The 19,978-nt window shown below is 42.7% G+C and overlaps 1 protein-coding gene across 1 annotated transcript in view; it reads right to left on the bottom strand.

Annotated features, from left to right (window-relative positions):
• Positions 1–5,284: 5,284 nt before the first annotated feature.
• Positions 5,285–19,978, bottom strand: part of LOC132828818 (homer protein homolog 3-like) — a 53,861-nt gene continuing 39,167 nt past the window's right edge. Inside the window, exons 5-9 of the mRNA XM_060845963.1 lie at positions 16,337–16,479; positions 12,439–12,595; positions 11,263–11,373; positions 9,463–9,543; positions 5,285–9,309 (exon numbers count right to left, since the gene is read on the bottom strand). Of these exons, the coding sequence (XP_060701946.1) occupies positions 9,112–9,309; positions 9,463–9,543; positions 11,263–11,373; positions 12,439–12,595; positions 16,337–16,479 (690 nt within the window). The 3' untranslated portion in view covers positions 5,285–9,111. The remainder of the gene's footprint in view (positions 9,310–9,462; positions 9,544–11,262; positions 11,374–12,438; positions 12,596–16,336; positions 16,480–19,978) is intronic.

Below are 19,978 nucleotides of genomic sequence, written 5' to 3'. Positions count from 1 at the left end.
AGGGTCGTGAAGAAGGCATTTGATATGCTTACCTTTATTGGTCAGTGCATTGAATGTAGCAGTTGGGAGATCATGTGTTATGCAGGACATTGGTTGGGCCACTTGTGGGATGCCGTGTTCTGGTTCTGCTCCCTGGGATGCACACCTAGACGAACATCACCTGCGCCTGGAAGATAATCAACTTGGTAAAAGATGCTCTTTGGTTTGTTTGAAACTTGCTGGTCTTCCAATTGAAGGAGTTAACCCTAATTGAGTGTTGCAGACCTGCACGTTCCAAGGTCCAGGACCATGTTCTGAGGGAGGCACTGAAGCTTGGGGCAGCTGCTGCCAAGGCGCGATGAGGAAAGACCACCATGTAAGGTCCCTCGCCAAAGAATAAGTGGGGGGGGTGCCCATTCAGTAATTGGGCCCCGCTATCACCTCAGCTATAGGTCAAGCGGTTGCCTGTAAATAGAGTATGGTGAACATTGGAGACTTAATTTGTCATCTGTAAGTAAAAGAGTATAGATCTGAGTGGCTTCATTAACTCTCCATGTACCAGAGATTTACTTATTCTATGTCTAAGGTATATTTTTGATATTAAATAAAAGGTCAGGCCACTTTTAGAGTAGTGCATTCAATTCCCTCACTTCTCCCCATGCTTTTCTTTTACCCTTTCCGTTCTATTGCCCTCCTTCCCTTTCAGCCCTTCCACTTCCTTTCCCCTTCCACCATTCTCTGTCTTCGTACCCCATTCCCCCTGCCCCCTTCTCCCTCCCTCCCCATCCACCTCTTCCCATTTCCTCTTCCTCTCTGTCTCCCCGGTGTATCTAAATTTCCAAAAGGCTTTCGACAAGGTGCCACACATGAGGTTGCTGCATAAGCTAAGGATGCATGGTGTTAGAGATAGAGCATTAGAGTGGACAGAGGATTGGTTGACTGACAGGAAGCAAAGAGTGGGGATAAATGAGTGCTATTCTGGCAAACAATCAGTGATGAGTGGTATGCCTCTGGGATCAGTGTTGGGACCACAATTATTTACAATTTATATAGATGATTTCAGTCGGGGACTATGTATACGGTGTCAAAATTTACTGAAGACGCTAAGATGAGTGGCAGAGCAAAGTGTGCAGAGGACTGTGAAACTTTGCAGAGGAGCACAGATACATAGAGTAAGTGGGCAAAGGTCTGGCAGATGGAATACAATGTTAGTAAGACTATTACTCGAATGGTAAAAAGTTGCAGCATGTTGATTTGCAGAGGGACCTGGGTGTCCTTGTGCATGAAATACAGAAGGTTGGTCTACAGGTACAAGTAATTAGGAAGCAAATGGAATTTTGTCCTACGTTGCTAAAGGAGTTGAGTTTAAAGGCAGAGATGTAATGTTATAGCTGTACAAGGTGCTGGTGAGGCCACACCTGGAGTACTGTATGCAGATTTGGTCTCCTTACTTAAGAAAGGATGTACAGGTACTGGAGGGGATGCAGAGGAGGTTCACTAGGATTGATTCCAGAATTGAGGAGGTTGGATTATGAGGAGAGACTGAGTAAATTGGGATTATATTCTTTGGAATTTAGAAGAATGAGGGAGAATCTTATAGAAATATATAAAATTATGAAGGGAATTGATAAAATAGAAATAGATGTTTCCACTGGTGGGTGAAACCAGGACAAGAGGGCATGGCCTCAAGATTAGAGGAAGCAGGTTTAGAATTGAACTGAGAAGGAACTTCTTCACCCAGAGGGTTGTTCATCTATGGAATTCCTTGCCCAGGGAAGTAGTTGACACTACTTCAGAAATCACTTTTAAAGCTAAGGTTGATACTTCTTTTAAAAATAAAGGAATTGAAGGATATGGTGAAAATTTCCTGGAGCGTCGGAGGCTGAGGGGTGACGTTATAGAGGTTTACAAAATTATGAGGGGCAAGGATAGGATAAATAGACCAAGTCTGTTCCCTGGGTTTGGGGAGTCCAGAACTAGAGGGCTTAGGTTTAGGGTGAGAGGGGAAAGATATAAAAGAGACCTAAGGGGCAACTTTTTCACGCAGAGGATGGTACGTGTATGGAATGAGCTGCCAGAGGATGTGGTGGAGGCTGGTACAATTGCAACATTTAAGAGGCATTTGGATAAGTATATGAATAGGAAGGGTTTGGAGGGATATGGGCTGGGCGCTGGCAGGTGGGACTAGATTGGGTTGGGATATCTGGTTGGCATGGATGGGTTGGACTGAAGGGTCTGTTTCCATGCTGTACATCTCTGACTCTAAGTGGAGCTGAGTCCATGAAAAGATCAGCCATGACCTTATTGAGTGGCAGAGCAGGCTCGAAGGGCTGGATGGCCTACTCCTGCTCCCAGTTCTTATGTTCATCCTCCCATCTCTCACTCCTCCCTTCCCTTTCTCCTCCACCACCCTCACTTTTTCTCCCCACACCCCCCCCCCCCCCCCCCATTCCCACTTCTTCCCCCCGTCTTGTTGGTGTTGTGCCTGGACCCAGGCCTCTCCCCCTTCTGCTGCTGGTATTGACATTTTTTTTAATCTTTCTGTTTGCACTATTCCCACAATTCTGCTTCTGCAAGGGGCCTGCCTATTCCATCCGAAACTAGCTCGGATTGTATACCCACTGATGAAATTAATGACCAGGATGAAAGGACAAAGATATGGTTTCAAAGTTTGCTGCTGACACAAAGATACTAAGGAAAGTAAGTTGTGAAGAGGACACCAGCTTGCAGATTGGGATATGTTAAAGTGATTGGATAAAGATCTGGCAAATGGTAAATATTGTGTGGAAAATGTGAAATTGTCAATTTTGAGAAGAATTTAAGAAAAACATATCTAAATAGTTTCAGATTGCAAAGCTGTGCAATTTGGAGGGAGGCAAATTCAGAGATGATTTTGGACTAATACCTAGAATGGGAGTGGGGTGGATGTCTTATTTGGAAACATTGTATAGGTTTGCCTGATATCTGCTGGAATTCAGAAGATTAAAAGATAATTTGAGTGAAACATATGTGATAATGAAGGGTCTTGACAGGGTAGGTGAGGAGATATCGCCTCTTACGGGAGAATCTAGAAGTAAAGGTTACTGTTAGATACACAGTAAGTAACCCTTATCCTGCTGAATAAATATTGTCTCTGTACAGTTACACAGTGCGTGAGCTATACCCTGCTGAATAATTACATGGTGAGTGATCGTCATTGTACTCATGTTTGACAATCTAAGATCTGAGTTTTGATCATGAAAGAAACAGATGTCAGGATAGTTTGATGAATGCACTTTATTTGTTTGTTCAGAGAAAGACTTCTACAATTCTTTCAACTTTTAAAAGGCTTATATAGGATTGGATTATTAACAGGTTATCAGTCAAAATTAGAATCTCGCAGTCTGAAGCTAAGTGTTGATATGATATGTTCTGCTTCATATAAATATTGTAGATACTGAATGCATGAAATACGGTTAGTATAATCAAATACACTACCCAGAGATCGTACATATTGTGTACATATGGCACATAAACCTCTCTGCTGCTGTCTAAAGCACACATTCTGCCTCCATGTATACTGCAAACATGTCACGTACACAATTGTTGATGTGCTATGTATAGCCTATGTACTGTACCCAATGTGTCCTGATTATAAATTGCAGAATTTAATGAATCTCTAATATGTTGACAAAGTTCAGTTTATTTTATACAAATGTCAAAGTCCTCTAGTGATTCTATAGTAATTATTAATTCTAATTATTTATCAAAGGAATAAATACCATATAATTTCTGATCTAAACAATTTTGAGAGTTTTAACACAAAGTTTGATGATTGGTGTGTAGCCTGACTGCTCATTGGTCCAGGGTCTGATTGGGATGTAGTTTCCAGGTGACTCTGTTTTATTTAGATCCCATATGAATTTATGGCTGAAGGAGGGTGCCACTTTTTATGAAGACCAGACATAATTGTTGCTCCAGTGTAGTTGGGAGTTGCACCTGGGGCCTCAATGGAATTCCCATGTAGCAGACTCTGAAGTCATTGCCCTGGAAATTGAATATTCCGCTGGGCAATTCCTCTATGCGGGTACTGTTTGAAAGTATCCATTTAAATTGGAGAGATTTAAATTGGATTCCAATGAAAATATGTAAATAATTCTCAGGAGCAGTTAGACTTTTAAACATATAGTGTAACTCCTAACAATTTAGTTACCATCATACTTACCTCTTCAGACCCCTTACAGTCTCAGTCTCTGACCTGACACTCCACCCTGCTTTGAATCTGACTTACTCTGGACCTGAATAGCCCCTGTCAGACCAGACTTCTCCCACCCATCCCAACCCACCCTAAATACTGCATCACTCAGTTGGGCCACTTGCCACCTTGCATTCTAGCCCAAAGCACCCTACCCCATACCCCCTCCAACACTCTCTCCTCACATTCATCATTTGACAGACGCTGTCAAAATGGCTGTCTCTGATGCTGGATCTTTAAGAACATGGCTGCTGGCTGCTGTGAAAATGGAGCATGGTTTGCATTTCCCTGACAGTTCTGCACTATGGGAGAAATGTCAGAATGGAACTTCGGCTCCTAATTTGTGAGTGAGCCCTCAGCCTGTCAGAAATGTGGAGCTCTTGTTTCTCATAAAAAATGGACGAAGTGGCAACTTGTGTTTTATAGAATTGGGTTTATAGCATCGGGGATCAGGTGGGTGAGAAGATTGGGGTTTGAGGATAAGCTCTGTTTGTTTAGGAATTATTTCTACATTTTAAGAAAAGCCTAATTCTTAGTGTTCAACTTGAGAGTCTTTGGCTTGGAAAATGAAAGAAGTTCATCATTTTAGACTGCCAATCATTTAAAAAATTTGGTAAATAAGAGGGGATTAGCAAAGTGAACATTTTTCCTTTGCCACTGGAAGCAACAAAATGCAAATGGCTCCCAGGAGCATTGAGTTCCAGGAACCAATACTGACTCTAATACCAGTGACAGGCAGGACACAGTTCATTCTGATAGCTCATGCAGAGCTCCAACATGGCATCATAGGAAGACAGGAACATGGAGAGAGAGAGAGAGAGACACGTTAAACCTGTTGATGAGTCACTATTTAACCAGTATTACAGTTCCAATCTAAATTGCACAGCAGTGGTCACTGGCCAGTGATCGAGAGCAGAGCCACTACCTAATTTCCCTTCTCTCTCTAATCTAAAGTTCACTGAGTATTGATAAGGAGCAGGAATGCTGGGTGACAGTTACCACTCAAACTATAACCTCATATCTACCCGACGTGACTCAATAAACTTGCTGAAACACTGACGAAGATCAAGATTAACTTTACAGGTTAAGGTTTATTTAAGAAATAGAAACCAGGTTGACGTAGTCACTTGCAGAAATCAGACACTTAATTAAATCTATTTTCGCGGTCAGATCAGCAATCCATTTCATCTGATCCCTGACAATCACTGTTTGGGATTCTGAGCTCCAAGTTCTAATCCTCCATAAAAGCAAACTTCACTCTGACAAAGCTGCACAGTACATTAAGCTACATTAATTAAAATGTACAGCTCAGTAATCAAACTTGAATACACATCTAATGCTACATAAATCTATGTTCTCCATCACTTACTTACTAACTATACTAGTCTGCTGCCACCTATAAACAAGGTCACAGAACCTTTGGGGATTAATTCATAAACCTTAGCACACACATCATAAACAGCTGTGTGAATCATTAAAAACACAGTACATATAAATGACACTGAGAACCAGTAATCAGAGATATTTGACCCTAGGACATTGAAAAGATCCTTGATAAAATACCATATCATTGGCTTGTTAACAAAATTGTAGCCATGGCTTTAAAGAAATACTGGCAGCACAGACAAGAAACTGGCTAAAAGTCAGAAAGTAGATGGTTGTAGTGAGTGGGTGTTTCTCAGACTGGAGGCATGTTGTTTTCTTATTCATTCACAGGACATAGGCTCAGTATACTCTGGTATTCCCCAGGGATAGGTGTTGGGATCACTGCTCTTTTTGATATGTACTCAGGGCTTGCACTTGGGAATACAGAGTATAATTTCAAATTTTGCAAATAATACAAACGTAATTGCAGTGAAAAATGAAGCGGCTAATACTAGAGTTCACAAGGACACAGACTGTCAGGCAATGCAATATACCGTAGTGCAGAAAAATGTGAAATGTTATATTTTGGTGGGAAGAATAATGAAAGGCAAAATAAACTAAATTATACAATTTTAAAAGGACTGCAGAAACCGAGAGAGACCTGGAAGTGTGTATTTAAATCTTTAAAGCAGAGTACAATGACAAAGTAAGGGATCCTGTGCTATATTTAAAAAGACAAAGTACAAGGATAAGGAAGTTATGCTGAACCTTTATAAATCAGTGAATGTGAGAGACCTAAAGAGGCTGACAGTGTTCTCTTTGCAACAGAGAACAGTAAGAGAAGTTTTAATTAAAATGTTCAACATTTTAAAGAGTATTGAAAGAGTAAATTGATTGAATTCAATCAATGAACCTGGAATAGTGAGCCATTCTCAGTGATGGTGATCATGAAGCTCTCATTGCTTATTATAAATCCATAATGTCTTTTAGGGAAGGAAATCTTCTACCCTTAAATGATCTGGTTTACATGTGACTTCAGACCCACAACAATGTGGTTGACTCCTAGCTGTCCTCAGAAATGATCGAGAGACATAAAACAGTTCAAATGAAACTTGGAATAGGCAACAAATGCTGCTGCTATCATGCTCGCCAGTGATGCCTACATCCCATTAAAGAACAAAGGAAATAAATAAGGATGAACTGTTTCGTGGCAGGTGAATCAGTTACCAGTGACACAGTTTGAAGGCTTAAAAATAAAAAGTACTGAAGAAACTCAGCAGGTCTGGCAGCAACTGTAGAGAGAGAGACAGTAAATGGCCTGTTAGTTTTAGATAGAATTGGGATGAATCAATAAAATACATGATAGCCATTTAAGTAATATCAGACATTCTTGTTTCATTCCTCCGATTAATGTACCAATCTGCCTGGTTTACTATTTAATGAAAGCTCTACAGTTAACTGTCAGTCATCATTAGGAAGCCTGGAAACATACAAAATAGGAACAGTAATAGGTCATTTGGCCTATCAAACACAGTCCACCATTCAGTATAGTCATGGCTGATCCTCCATCTTATTGCAGTCTCTTAGTCTCTCATTATGCCATTTGATACCTTTTAGTGTTTAGAAATCTAGCATTTTTAAAAAAATATATTCAGTGACTTCGTCACCACAGCTTTGTGTTAGAGAATTCCACAGGTTCACCACCCTTTCAGTCAAGAAATTTCTTCCCATCTCAATTGAAATGGCATATCCTGTATCCTGAGACCATGACCCCTTATTTGAGAACTCCCCTCCCAAACCGGGACGGGGGGGGGGGGAGAGGGGGCAACACATCCAGTCATGTCAGAACTTTCTGTGTTTCAATTAGAGTGCCTCTACACTCCGTGAATAAAGTTGATGCACTCTCTCCTCATATGATGAGCTGCCACTGTATATCCTTACTTTGGTAGAGACTAAAACAGCATTAAATACTACAGGTGTGGTCTCACCAAAACCTGGTACAATTGCAAGAAGACTTACTTCTTTACTCTCATCCCCTTGCAATGAAAACCAACATATAATTTGCCTTCTTAACTACTTAGTACGCCGACATTCTTGCTTTCAGTGATTTGTGTACAAGGACACCTAGGTCCCTTTGTGCATCAATGTATCTATCCAATCTATCACCATTTATATGATCTTCTGACATTTCAGTATTTCCTCCCAAAGTGGATAACTCCATACTTATCCACATTAGCCTGCAGCTGGCATATATTTGCCCACTCACTCAACTTATGTATATTACTGGTAAGCCTTCTATTTTCCTCAAAAAGCAGTGAAAGCAGTTTTTGAACATTTTAAGGCAGGGGTAGTTGGATCCTTGATGAGCAGTGGGGGGAACAATTATTAGGGCTGATGGGAATGTGGAGTAACCAGAGTGCCCGTGATAGGATTGAATGTCGGAGCAGGTTTGTGGGACCAACTGATCTGCTCTTAATCCCATTTCTTCTGTTTGACACATTTATTGGCTGCAATATGGAGAACTTTTTAAACATCAACAAATAATTTCTTCAACATTTTTTCTACACATCCAATCTTCAATGCTTCTATGTAGTGGGTGAATGGACATTGAAGTGCCATAGCCTGGCATAGGATCATGGATTGTTTGAGGTATCATAACTAGGCATTAAGCAGCATATAGGGCCATGGGGGCCTGAGCTAATAGACGAAATACATGAAGAGGAAGAGCTGGTGAGGGAACATGAAGGCTTTTCTGTTATTATGGTGACTGAGAGACCGCTCCTTTTAAAGATCTGGCAGGCCCTTTGGCTGGCCCTGAACTTTCTTCAGGAGCACCCCGCCTGACTGCAGCCATCATCTGCTCTCCAGCAATGAGGAATCCATCATTACAGATACTTTCAATTTCCCAACACCCACAACCCAACTTGAGATTGAAATTCTGACTGAAGGTGTAGTGTCAAATGTGTGACAGGGATGGGGGATATATCAGAGTGCTCCAGCGAAGGGTGTGGGGTACATCAGAGTGTAACAATGAGGGATGTAGGTCTTGCTGACTGGTTTATTTTATCAAGTTCATGTTGTGTCATCTTGAACAAAGTGTCTTCTGAGAATGAAATTGGGCCATTTGCTCACTTACTGAATGGCCAGTAAGCTCACTCAGTTATAGATGTGAAAGGAGATTTGAATGAACAGAAGAAGCATTTCAGAGTAATTGATATAAGCAAAACAGCCATTGAGGAATTAGTTGATTGGAAGCCAAGAGTGAACCACGGCAGGGATAAGCTGCAGCTTTGGATTTGCACCTTCTGGACCTGGCGGTGAAATGCTGATTCACAGAAATACCTGAGAGGTCAGTGCTATTGCTGCTCAGACCCTGTGACCTCATCTGAGTTGGTGAAACAGAAGTGAATGTAAAGTAGTATGATGGGAATGGGGATCATTGATTGATGATATTGAGGAGATTGCTGAGATTGAGGAACAACGGACATCAAAGTGAAACAATTGATGCGCTGCTCTCAGGCCAGTCATACATTTCAAGACTTTTCCTCCTTCTCAGCAATTTTAGCTAAACCATGTCGCAAATCGTTCAATTCATAAAGCTTGACGTCAAGGATATCCAGCAGCTTTCGTGCATCGCACTGAATCCTCTCTCGATCATTCACACAGTCAACCAGTGTCTGCTCCACATCCTGTAGCTGCTGCTCCAGATCAGCATTCCGGCTCTCAACTTCCTGAGAAAAACCGTCAAACATTCAGTGAGATTCAGTAAGATGCTGCACTGTCCAGGCACACAGCCTGGTCTACTTGCTGATTATAGAGCTCTTGTAGGAAGTGAACTGGACAACACATCAAACACACAACCCAACCTCCACTTCTGACTGTACCTGAAGTCTGAGCAGGGCTTCCTCCCGGTCACTTTCTAAATCAGTTACATCAGACTTCTGGCTTCTCAGCATCTGGATCTCCTGTGAGAATCAAAATAATCAAGCACAAAGAGTTTTTAACACCGGGGAGATCATGTTACCAAGGGGGAGGACAGACTTTTCTGGAGCCAGGGGTGGGCCCTTTGCTGCGCAGAGAACACAATGTCACGGGACAGGGAAACTGGACTCCGATACCAGACTCCTATGTTCAATAAATCTCTTTGGATTCTTACTAGATCATGTTTCTCTTCTTTGCTCAGCTCACGACTCAAAACATGCAGATAGCCTGAACTCATCACAGACAAATGGCGTGTTTACACACACCAAGGGACAAAGCATAGCTTCCTAAATGAGACAGTGTATAGAACTCAAACCAGCTTTTTGTTTCAACTGCTGCAGGCTAGTGTTTATGATCTGTACAGTTCAATTTAGAGACATGATATCATTGCCCTTAGTGTTTCAGAGGGGTGAGACCATTAGACCATAAAATATAGGATTGGAATTTGATCATTTAGCCCATTGGATCAGCTTAGCCATTCAATCACGGCTGATATATTTCTTAACTCCATTCTGCTTTCTCCCATAACCTTCGATCCCCTTACTAATTAAGAGCCAACCTATCTCTGTCTTCAATACAGTCAATGATTTGGCCTCCACAGCCCTCTGTGGCAATGAGTTCCACAGAGTTACCGCACTCTGGCTGAAGAAATTCCTCCTCATCGCGCCAGGGACCCAGGTTCAAATCCCGCCTTGGGTGACTGTATGGAGTTTGCACATTCTCCCCCTGTCTGCGTGGGTTTCCTCCAGGTGCTCCGGTTTCCCCTCTCAGTCCAAAGATGTGCAGGTTAGGTGAATTGGCCGTGCTAAATTGCCCATAGTGTTAGGTGCTTCAGTAAATGTAGGGTAGGGGAATGGGTCTGGGTGGGTTAATCTTCAGAGGGTCGGTGTGGACTTGTTGGGCCGAAGGGCCTGTTTCCGTACTGTAGGGAAACTAATCTAAAAAAAAATTCTAAAGGGTTGTCCCTTCACTTTGTGGTTTCTGTCTCTCCTACTACTAGAAATGCCTTTCCACATCCACTCTTTCCAGGCCCTCGGAATCCTGTTAATTTCAATGAGACTGCCTCTCATCTTTCTGAACTCCGTTCAGTACAGATCCAGAGTCCTCAACTGCTTCTCGTCTGATAAGTCCATAATCCCTGGTATCATTCTTTATAGCTCCTCTGAATCCCCTCTAACACCAGCATATCATTCCTTAGCTGTGGTGCCCAAAACTGCTCTCGATAATCCAAATGTGGTCTGAACAGCCTCAGCAGTATATTTCTGTCTTATGTTCTAGCCCATCTTGAATTTCAAACATTGCATTTGCCTTGTTGCCAACTAACTTGCATGTCAATCTTAAGAGAATCCTGAATCTGAACTCCCAAGTCCCTTGGTGCTGCAGATTTCTGAAGCCTTTTCCCATTTTGAAAACAACCTGCATCTCTCATTCTACCAAAGTGTGTAATCTCACACATCCATATTATATTATCACTTCTTTGCCCCTCTCCTATCTTGTCTGAATCCTTCTGCAGCCTTCCCACTTCCTCAATACTAAATGTCCCTCCACCTAAGTTTGTGTCATCTACAAACTTAGCAACAATGCCCTGATAGTTCCTTTGTGCAGTTTGTTAACTTATAATGTGAATAGTTGTGGTCCCAACATGGACTCCTGTAGAGATTATTGCCCTGAGTGTTTCAGTGATGTCAGAGAGGTGAGATTACCTCTTCCTTTTCCTTTAACAGCGTCTCAAGCTCTTCCACTGATTGGCTGAGGTCCGTATTTCGAGTTGCGACTGTTACAACTGCCTCACCTTGTGATTCGAGCTCAATAACCTGCAGTTGGTGTGTGGATAGGAGAGGGGTGGGACAGGGGTAGGAGAGGAGGAAGAAGAGAAGTGTGAGGTGTAGTGGATGGGACAGGATTAAGAGTGAAGGGTAGAAAAGTGAGAAAGGTATAGGGGTGGAGAAAGGTGTGTGTGGGGTAAGAGGCAGAGGATAGAAAGGATAGGAGATGGCAAGTGAGGGGGAGAAAACAATGAGAAATTATTAGCTACCAGCAGAAAAACACTTATTTCACTCTGCTGGGGGTGTTTGTGGGGATGCACACTCTCACACAAAAGTTTATGGGTGAATTTGTATTTGCAGAATATTTGCAGATATATTCTATTTTGCTCAAAAAATGCACAACCTGCAGGCAGTCAATATATATAATAATTTGTAAATTCCACTTTGGAAATAGAACCAGTCTGACTCAAGATTGGGATACAGACAGACTCTAACCTCACACCTTTAATGCATTGTCTGAGCGAGATGTCACCTTTTGTTATAAAACCTCAACTTGTCTCAAGAAGGCGTGATGTGCTACTGAGACTTTATAAAGACTTTATAAAAGAAGGTGACTTAAATGAAGTTCTGGGATTTACAAATTAATGAACTGAAATCTGCAACCCATTCTAAAAGATAGAAAACTGAACAACAATCCAGGTTTGTTCCAATATCATTTCAGTTGCATAATGCTGTCATCTTTTGCTATAAATTTTATCGTTATGATCTTATAGTCCACAACCACCTGATGAAGGGGCAGTGCTCCAAAAGCTAGTGATTCCAAACTGTTTGTGATTTTTTGGGGGTTGGTGGGGGGGGGGGGGGGGGGGGGGGGTGCTTGCCAAAGTCCGAGTCCTTGCCAAAGTCCATCTCGTATTAACAGCAGCAAAGGGATGTCGCTAACTCAGTAACGTTTTTCTTCAGCTTGTGATAGATCATCTGGCTCCAGTTATGCAAAGAGATGTCAGGGGCCAGGCACCGAGCTGGCATGGAATGGATAAATCCGGGGTACAAGAGTGTTGTTCCATTACCCCGCCCACAGAGCCACAGGTGTTCCTGCAGTAAAACTCTCACCCGGTCTCGCAGTTTTTCTGTCTCTTCTTTATAAGCTGACAGCTGTTTTTTCCATTGCTCAACAGTGACATTTGACTCATGCAGTGCCTGAACCAGCTTCGCGTTGCTCTCCTGCAGTGCAAACAGCTCCAACTCCCACTGTGACTCCCCAATAGAGCTGGAGACGGAGAGAGGGACAGAGTATCAGTAACATCAGAATGGTGAGATTATTGATGGGAGGAGGTGGGGGGGGATGTGAGATTCAATACAAAGAGTGATCTGCAGAATGCAGTTCACGCCTGACCCTCTAGAAATTATTTCAACCTCTCCCTCAAGCCAGCAAACAGCCCAACATCAATAACCATTTCGCAGACAAATCAGACAACTCTAAAATCAGCATTCCCACCCCAACCAGGACATTGGCAGTTCTGTACCAGTTAGGTGCTTATTTGAACAGCACAGACTCAATGGATGGAAGGGCCTTTTTCTGTGGTGTAGACCTGTATAGTAACTGGAGTACCAGACATAATTTGGTCACCTTACTCAAGCAGAAACATAACTGCAATAGAAACAGTTCAAATATTTGTCTTATAAAGAAAAGTTGAGCAGTTGAGGTCTATATTCTTGGAGTTTAGAAGAATGAGAGAAGTGATTTTATTAAAACGTATTCTGATGGGGCTGGGCAGGAGAGATGCTATGAGTATGTTTCCATCGTGAGGAAATTAGGAATTAGATGACAAGAGTTTCAAAATACATAGAAATGTAGACGATAAGAGGAACAAGCCAAACTCTGCCCAATTAGCTTGCTCTGCCATTCATTATGATCCCACTCAGTCCCCTATTTCTGCTTTCACCCCATGCCCTTTGAATCCTTTAGCCTTCGGAATTATATCTAACTCCTTCTTGTAAACAGTCAATGTTTTGCGCTCAGCCTGTTTTGGGTCAGCTATTGTTCCTAACATATAAATGGTTTGGAAGAGAATTACCAGGGGACATAGAACCCCGACAGTGCAGAAAAAGGCCATTTGATCCATCGAACCTGCATATACCCAGACCCAGCTCCCCACCCTAACCTTATAATCTTGTTTTTATCATGGCTAATCCACCTAATCTGCACATCGTTGGAGTGTGGGGGGAAACCGGAGCACCCAGTGGAAACACATGCAGACTCGGAGAACGTGCAAGCTCCACGCAAACTGGAATCAAACCTTGGCACTGTGAGGCAGAAGTACCAACCACTGTGCTGCCCCAGGTTTAGGATAGAAGGGGGTATGTTTTAAAGATGATGTGAGGGGCAAGCTTTTATTCCACAGAGGGTGGTGAGTGCCTGGAATGTACAGCCAGAGGAGGTGGTGGAAATGGATATGAGAGCAACGTTCAAGAGCCATCTTGACAGATACATGAATAGGCAGGGAATAGAGGGATTGTGGACCACAAGGCAACATAAGGTTTTCAGTTTAGAAACGCATCATGTGTTGGTGCAGTCTCGGTGGGCTGAAAGGCTATACCTGTGCTCTACTGTTCTTTGCCCAAATCACACTGAAGTATCTCTGCACTGTTCACTCTCTCACCCAGCTTTATATTAGCCTGCAAACTTGGAATATTATATTTAGTTATCTAATCTAAATCATTATATTGTGAATAACTGGGATCCAAATACTGATCCCTGCAGTACAACACTAGTAACTGGCTGCCACACGGAAAAAGGTCACTTTATTGCAACTCTTGTTTCCTGTCTGCCAACCAGTTCTCTAACCCTGTCAAGTACACCATCCCCAATCCCATGAACTTTAATGTATAACATGACTGCTCAGTGGTTAGCACTGCTGCCTCACAGCACCAAGGACCCAGGTTATATCCAGCTTCAGGCAACTGCCTGTGTGGAGTTTGTACGTTCTCCCAGTGTCTGCATGGGTTTCTGCCGGGTGCTCTGGTTTCCTCCCACAGTCCAAAGGTGTGTAGGTTAGGTGGACTGGTCATGATAAATTGCCCGTAGTGATCAGGGATTAGCCACTAGAATATGGGATTACAGGGTTAGGGGTGGGGGCTGGAGTCTGCGTTTGGAGGGTCAGTACAAACTCTGAGCTGAATAGTCTCTTTCTGTACTGTAACGATTCTATTTTATTCTAATTTTACATGTTAGTCTGTTATGTGGGACTTTACCAAAAGCCTTGTGAATGTTCAAATAAACCACATCTGCTAGCTCCTTAATTAACTTTATTAGTGACATCCTCAAAAGATTTCAGTACATTAATCAAAAACATAATTTCCGTTTTGTAAATCCAAGCTGACACTATCCAATCTCGCTGCTGTTTTTCAAGTGGTCTGGTATTAAATCTTCAACATTGGACTCTACTACCGATGATAGACTAACCGGACAATAATTTCCTGCTTTTCCTTACCTCCTTTTTTACCATTCCATTAATTCTAGGATCTTGAAAGGTGAACACCAACACATACACTATTTTGACAGCCACTTCCTTATGTACTTTGGAATGTAGATTATTGGGTCATGGGGATTTATCGATCTTTAATCCCATCAGTTTACCCAACCCTATTTCACTACAAATACTGATTTCCTCCCTCTCCCTACACACCTTGTGTTCCCCAATATTTTTGAAACATTATTTGTGTCCTTCTTGTGAACACAGAAGCAAAATATGTATTTAATTGGTTTGCCTTCCCTTTGCTCCCCATTATAATTTTCTTTGTTAGTGATTGTAAGGGACCTACATTTGTCAAATAAGGGAACAGCTTGTTTAAACAGGATAAGACTTGAGATGAGCAGGAATTTCTTCTTTCAGCGGATTGTTAATATATGGAATTCTCTCCCCAGAGAAAAGCAGAAGCTGAGTCATTAAATGTAATGACTGTCAGGTTTGAGAGACTTTTCATTAAAAAGGCAGGGAGTCAATGATGATGGGAGGCCACTGTCAGATTTGCCTTGATTTTATTGAATGGTGGCTCATGAGGTCGATTTTTCCCCTTCAAGCTGGACCTCATCCTGACCTGGAACCATATTGTTGCTGTTCCTTCACAATCGCTGGGTAAAGCTGCTGGAACTCTTTTGCTAACACTACTGAAGGTGTTCCTATTCCCCAAGGACTGCAGGGAGGTGGCTTATAGCTGGGCATTAAAGGCTGGCCCTGTCTATGATGCCCTCATCCTATGAATGAATTTTTAAAAATTGAGCTATCATAGAGCTGAACAACACAGTCCAAATTTGTCCATGCCGACCAGATATCCTAAATTAATCTAGTTCCGTTTGCAGCACTTGGCCTATATCCCTCTAAACCCTTCCTCTCATGCACCCATCTAGATGCCTTTTAAATGTTATAATTGTATCAGCCTCCACCAATTCCTCTCATTGCAATCAGAATTGGAATACCAAATTGAACGTCTCTCCTGAACCATTAGAGTCATAGAGATGTATAGCATGGAAATAGACCCTTCGGTCCAACTCGTCCATGCCGACCAGATATCCCAACCAATCTAGTCCCACCTGCCAGCAAATGGTCCACATCCCTCTCAACCCTTCCTATTCATATACCCATCCAAATGCCTTTTAAATGTTGCAATTGTACCAGCCTCCACCACTTCCTCTGGCAGCTCATTCCATACACACAGATAACAGCTTAACCAGCTTCAGGTAGAAGTGGAACCTGGGCCCCTCTTGCATGTGCAAACTTAGTGCCATGACATTAGATACAGCATATTCATAATCAGCACCCATTTCCTGAGTATTGCAATGAGTGTTAGGCAAGAGGAAAATTTAAAATATTTCAGAGTGATCCAGCACTTCCTAACAGTACTGACATAATTGAGGAGAGGTTGTTACCATTTCCTGTCTGTATGTCAACTGACAGTTATGTGTGGTTACACATGATTGGGAACACAGACTAAGATGACAGATACTTACCCCTGGGCGAAGAGTGTCTTAAGACGAGCACTATCCAGCATCACTTCCCCATCACAGCTCTCTGAGTGGTACAGTTTTGGACCACTGCTCCCATTCGCACTGCCTGGTTGCAATGGAGGTGAATGAAGATCTCCTGACAATTCCTAAAGCAGAGCAGACATTTAACAGATTGATCCTTACCACCATAGACAAACACTAAAATAGGGCAAGAGACATGGGAGGCCAATCATAACACTCATCAACATTCCAAGAACACAGGAATCTCAACACGAGAACACATGCTGATGTATAAACCATGGGAGCAACAGGAAATATTTTAGGAGATTTAGCATAAGACAAGAGTCAAGAGATAAACAAGTGAGAGACAAAGAATTAGGAAGAGGATAAAGAGACAGAAGGCAAGACAGAAAACAGAAGAATAGGAATATGGGGAGGGGTAGAGAGGGAGAGGGAGAGGGACACACACATACAAGGTTCGAGCCACAGAAAGAGAAACACTTAAAGAAATTTAGAAGAGATACAAAGAAAATGCATAGAGAAATAAACAAAACATCACAGTTTCAGGGATAAACTGCCAGATGAGGAGAGGTGTCTTTAGTAACATGGTTGTGCGTTTGGATTTCTCTACCACAGGAGTTTGTCGATGTTAAGTTGTTCAATATATTCAAGACAGAGGTCATCCATTGATATCATCTGGGTTGAATTGGCTGAAGACTGGTATGTGAGATACTGGGGACCACTGGAGGCGGCCGAGATCGATCATCCACTCAATTCTGGCTGAAGGTTGTTGCAAATGCTTCAGCCTTATCTTTTGAACCGATGGGCTGGGCTCTTCCCTCATCGAGGATGGGGATATTTGTGGAGGCTCTTCTTCCAGTGAGTTGTTTAATTGAGGTTGTAGGCTTGCTGGCTGAGCTGGCAGGTTTGTTTTCAAGATGTTTCATCACCATGCTAGGTAACACCATCAGGGAACCTCCGGTGAAGCGCTGGTGTTCTGTCCCGCTTTCTGTTTATGTGTCTTGGTTTGTTAAGGTGGGTGATATCATTTCTGTTTTTTTTTCTCAGAGGTTGGTAAATGGGGTCCAAATCAATGTGTTTATTGATGGAGTTCTGATTTGAATGACAGGCCTGTAGGAATTCCCGTGTGTGTCTCTGTTTGGTCTGTCCTAGGATGGATGTGTTGACCCAGTCAATGTGGTGTTTTTTTTGTGTATGTAAGGATACTAGTGATAGTGAGTCATGTCCTTTGGTGGCTAGTTGGTGTTCATGTAATCTGGTAGCAGTTTTCTGCCTGTCTGTCCGATGTAGTGTTTGTTACAGTCCTTGCAGGGTATTTTGTAAATGAACTGAAATAATTCCTGATGAACCTAAAGGACCCTATACCAACAACCAGCAAAACTAATGTCATTTACAAAATACTCTATAGGGACTGTAACAAACGCTACATTGGACAGACGGGCAGGAAGCTAACTACCAGGATACACAAACACCAACTCGCCACCAAAAGACATGACCCACTATCACTAGCATCCTTACATACAGACGAAGAAAAGCACCAGTTTGACTGGGACAACACATCCATCCTAGGACAGGCTACACAGAGAAATGCACGGGAATTCCTAGAGGCCTGGAATTCCATCAATAAGCACATCAATTTGGACTCCATTTACCAACTGCTGAGAAAAGAACCAGAAATGATATCACCCATCTTAACAGACCAAGAGACACCAACAGAAAATGGGACAGAACACCAGTGCTTCACTGGAAGCTCACTGATGATGTTATCTAACATGGTGACAAAACATCTGAAAACAACCCTTACCACTCAGCGAGCACAGTTACAACCTGAACCTCATCCTGAGCTACAAATCTGCTCAAAAATTGATTGTTTGTCACCATTCACAACTGGATGAGGCAGCATAGCCAATCTTACATCTGATCTGTTAGTTGTGGGATCACTTAGTCCTGTCTATCACTTGCTGCTTATGCTGTTTAGCATACGAGTAATCCTGTTTTGTAGCTTCACCAGGAGGACCTCTCATTTTTGTTTTCAGTAAGCCTGGTGCTGCTCCTGGCATGCCCTCCTGCATTCTCCATTGAAGCAGGTTTGATTCCTTGGCTCAATGGAAATGGTAGAGCTAGTGATATGCCAGGCTTTGAGGCTGCATTGGAATGTGATGCTAGTGCTGACGGTCCATAGTGCCCCGTGGATGCCCAGGCTTGGGTTGTTAGAGGTCTGTCTCATTTATTGATATTGCCACACAACTTGATGTATAACACAGAACACTACAGCACAGTACAATCCCTTCAGCCCTCAATATTGTGCCGACCTGTGGAACTAATCTGAAGCCTATCTGACATACACTATTCCATTCTCGTCCATATGTCTATCCAATGACCATTTTAATGCCCTTAAAGTTGGCAAGTCTGCTACTGTTGCAGACAGTGCATTCCACACCCCTACTACTCTCTGAGAAAATAAACTATCTCTGACATTTATCTATATCTATCACCCCTCAATTTAAAGCTGTGTTCCTTCGTGCTAGCCATCACCATCAGAGGAAAAAGGCTCTCACTGATTATCTTATGTGTCTTGATTAAATCACCTCTCAACCTTCTCTCTAAAGAAAACAGCCTCAGGTCCCTCAGCCTTTCCTCGTAAGGCCCTCCCTCCATACCAGGCAACATCTTAGTAAGTTTCCACATCGTTCGTAAAATGCAGTGACCAGAACTGTATGCAACACTCCAAATGTGGCCGCACCAGAGTTTTGTACAGCTGTAGTATGATCTCATGGTTCCGAAATTCAATCTCTCTACCAATAAATGCCGATACACCGTATGCCTTCTTAACAACCCTATCAACCTGGATGGCAACTTTCAAGGATCTGTGTACCTGGACACTGAGATCTCTCTGCTCATCTATACTGCCAAGAATCTCATCATTAGCCCAGTACTCTGCATTCCTGTTACTCCTTCCAAAGTGAATCACCTTTTCCGCATTAAACTCCACTTGCCACCTCTCAACCCAGCTCAGCTCTGCAGCTTATCTATCTCTCTATAACCTACAACATTAGATTAGATTAGATTACTTGCAGTGTGGAAACAGGCCCTTCGGCCCAACAAGTCCACACCGACCCGCTGAAGCGCAACCCACTCATACCCCTACATTTACCCCTTACCTAACACTACGGGCAATTTAGCATGGCCAATTCACCTGACCCGCACATCTTTGTGACTGTGGGAGGAAACCAGAGCACCCGGAGGAAACCCACGCAGACACGGGGAGAACATGCAAACTCCACACAGTCAGTTGCCTGAGTCGGGAATTGAACCCGGGTCTCAGGCGCTGTGAGGCAGCAGTGCTAACCACTGTGTCACCGTGCCGCCCAAGTTTTCATCATTATCCACAACTCTACCGACCTTAGTGTCATCTGCAAATTTGCTAACCCATACTTCTAGGCCCTCGTCCAGATCATTTATATAAATGACAAACAATAGTGCTCCCAAAACAGATCCTTGCGGTACCCAGTAACTGAACTCCAGGATGAATATTTCCCATCAACCACTACCCTCTGTCTTCTTTCAGCAAACCAATTTCTGATCCAAACTGCTAAATCACACTCAATCCCAGCCTCTGTATTT

This window comes from Hemiscyllium ocellatum, chromosome 28 (genome assembly GCF_020745735.1).
Source record: "Hemiscyllium ocellatum isolate sHemOce1 chromosome 28, sHemOce1.pat.X.cur, whole genome shotgun sequence".
Lineage (NCBI taxonomy): Eukaryota > Metazoa > Chordata > Chondrichthyes > Orectolobiformes > Hemiscylliidae > Hemiscyllium > Hemiscyllium ocellatum.
The sequence above is the reverse complement of the archived record's forward strand: the minus strand, read 5'-3'. Positions and strand labels throughout refer to the sequence as shown.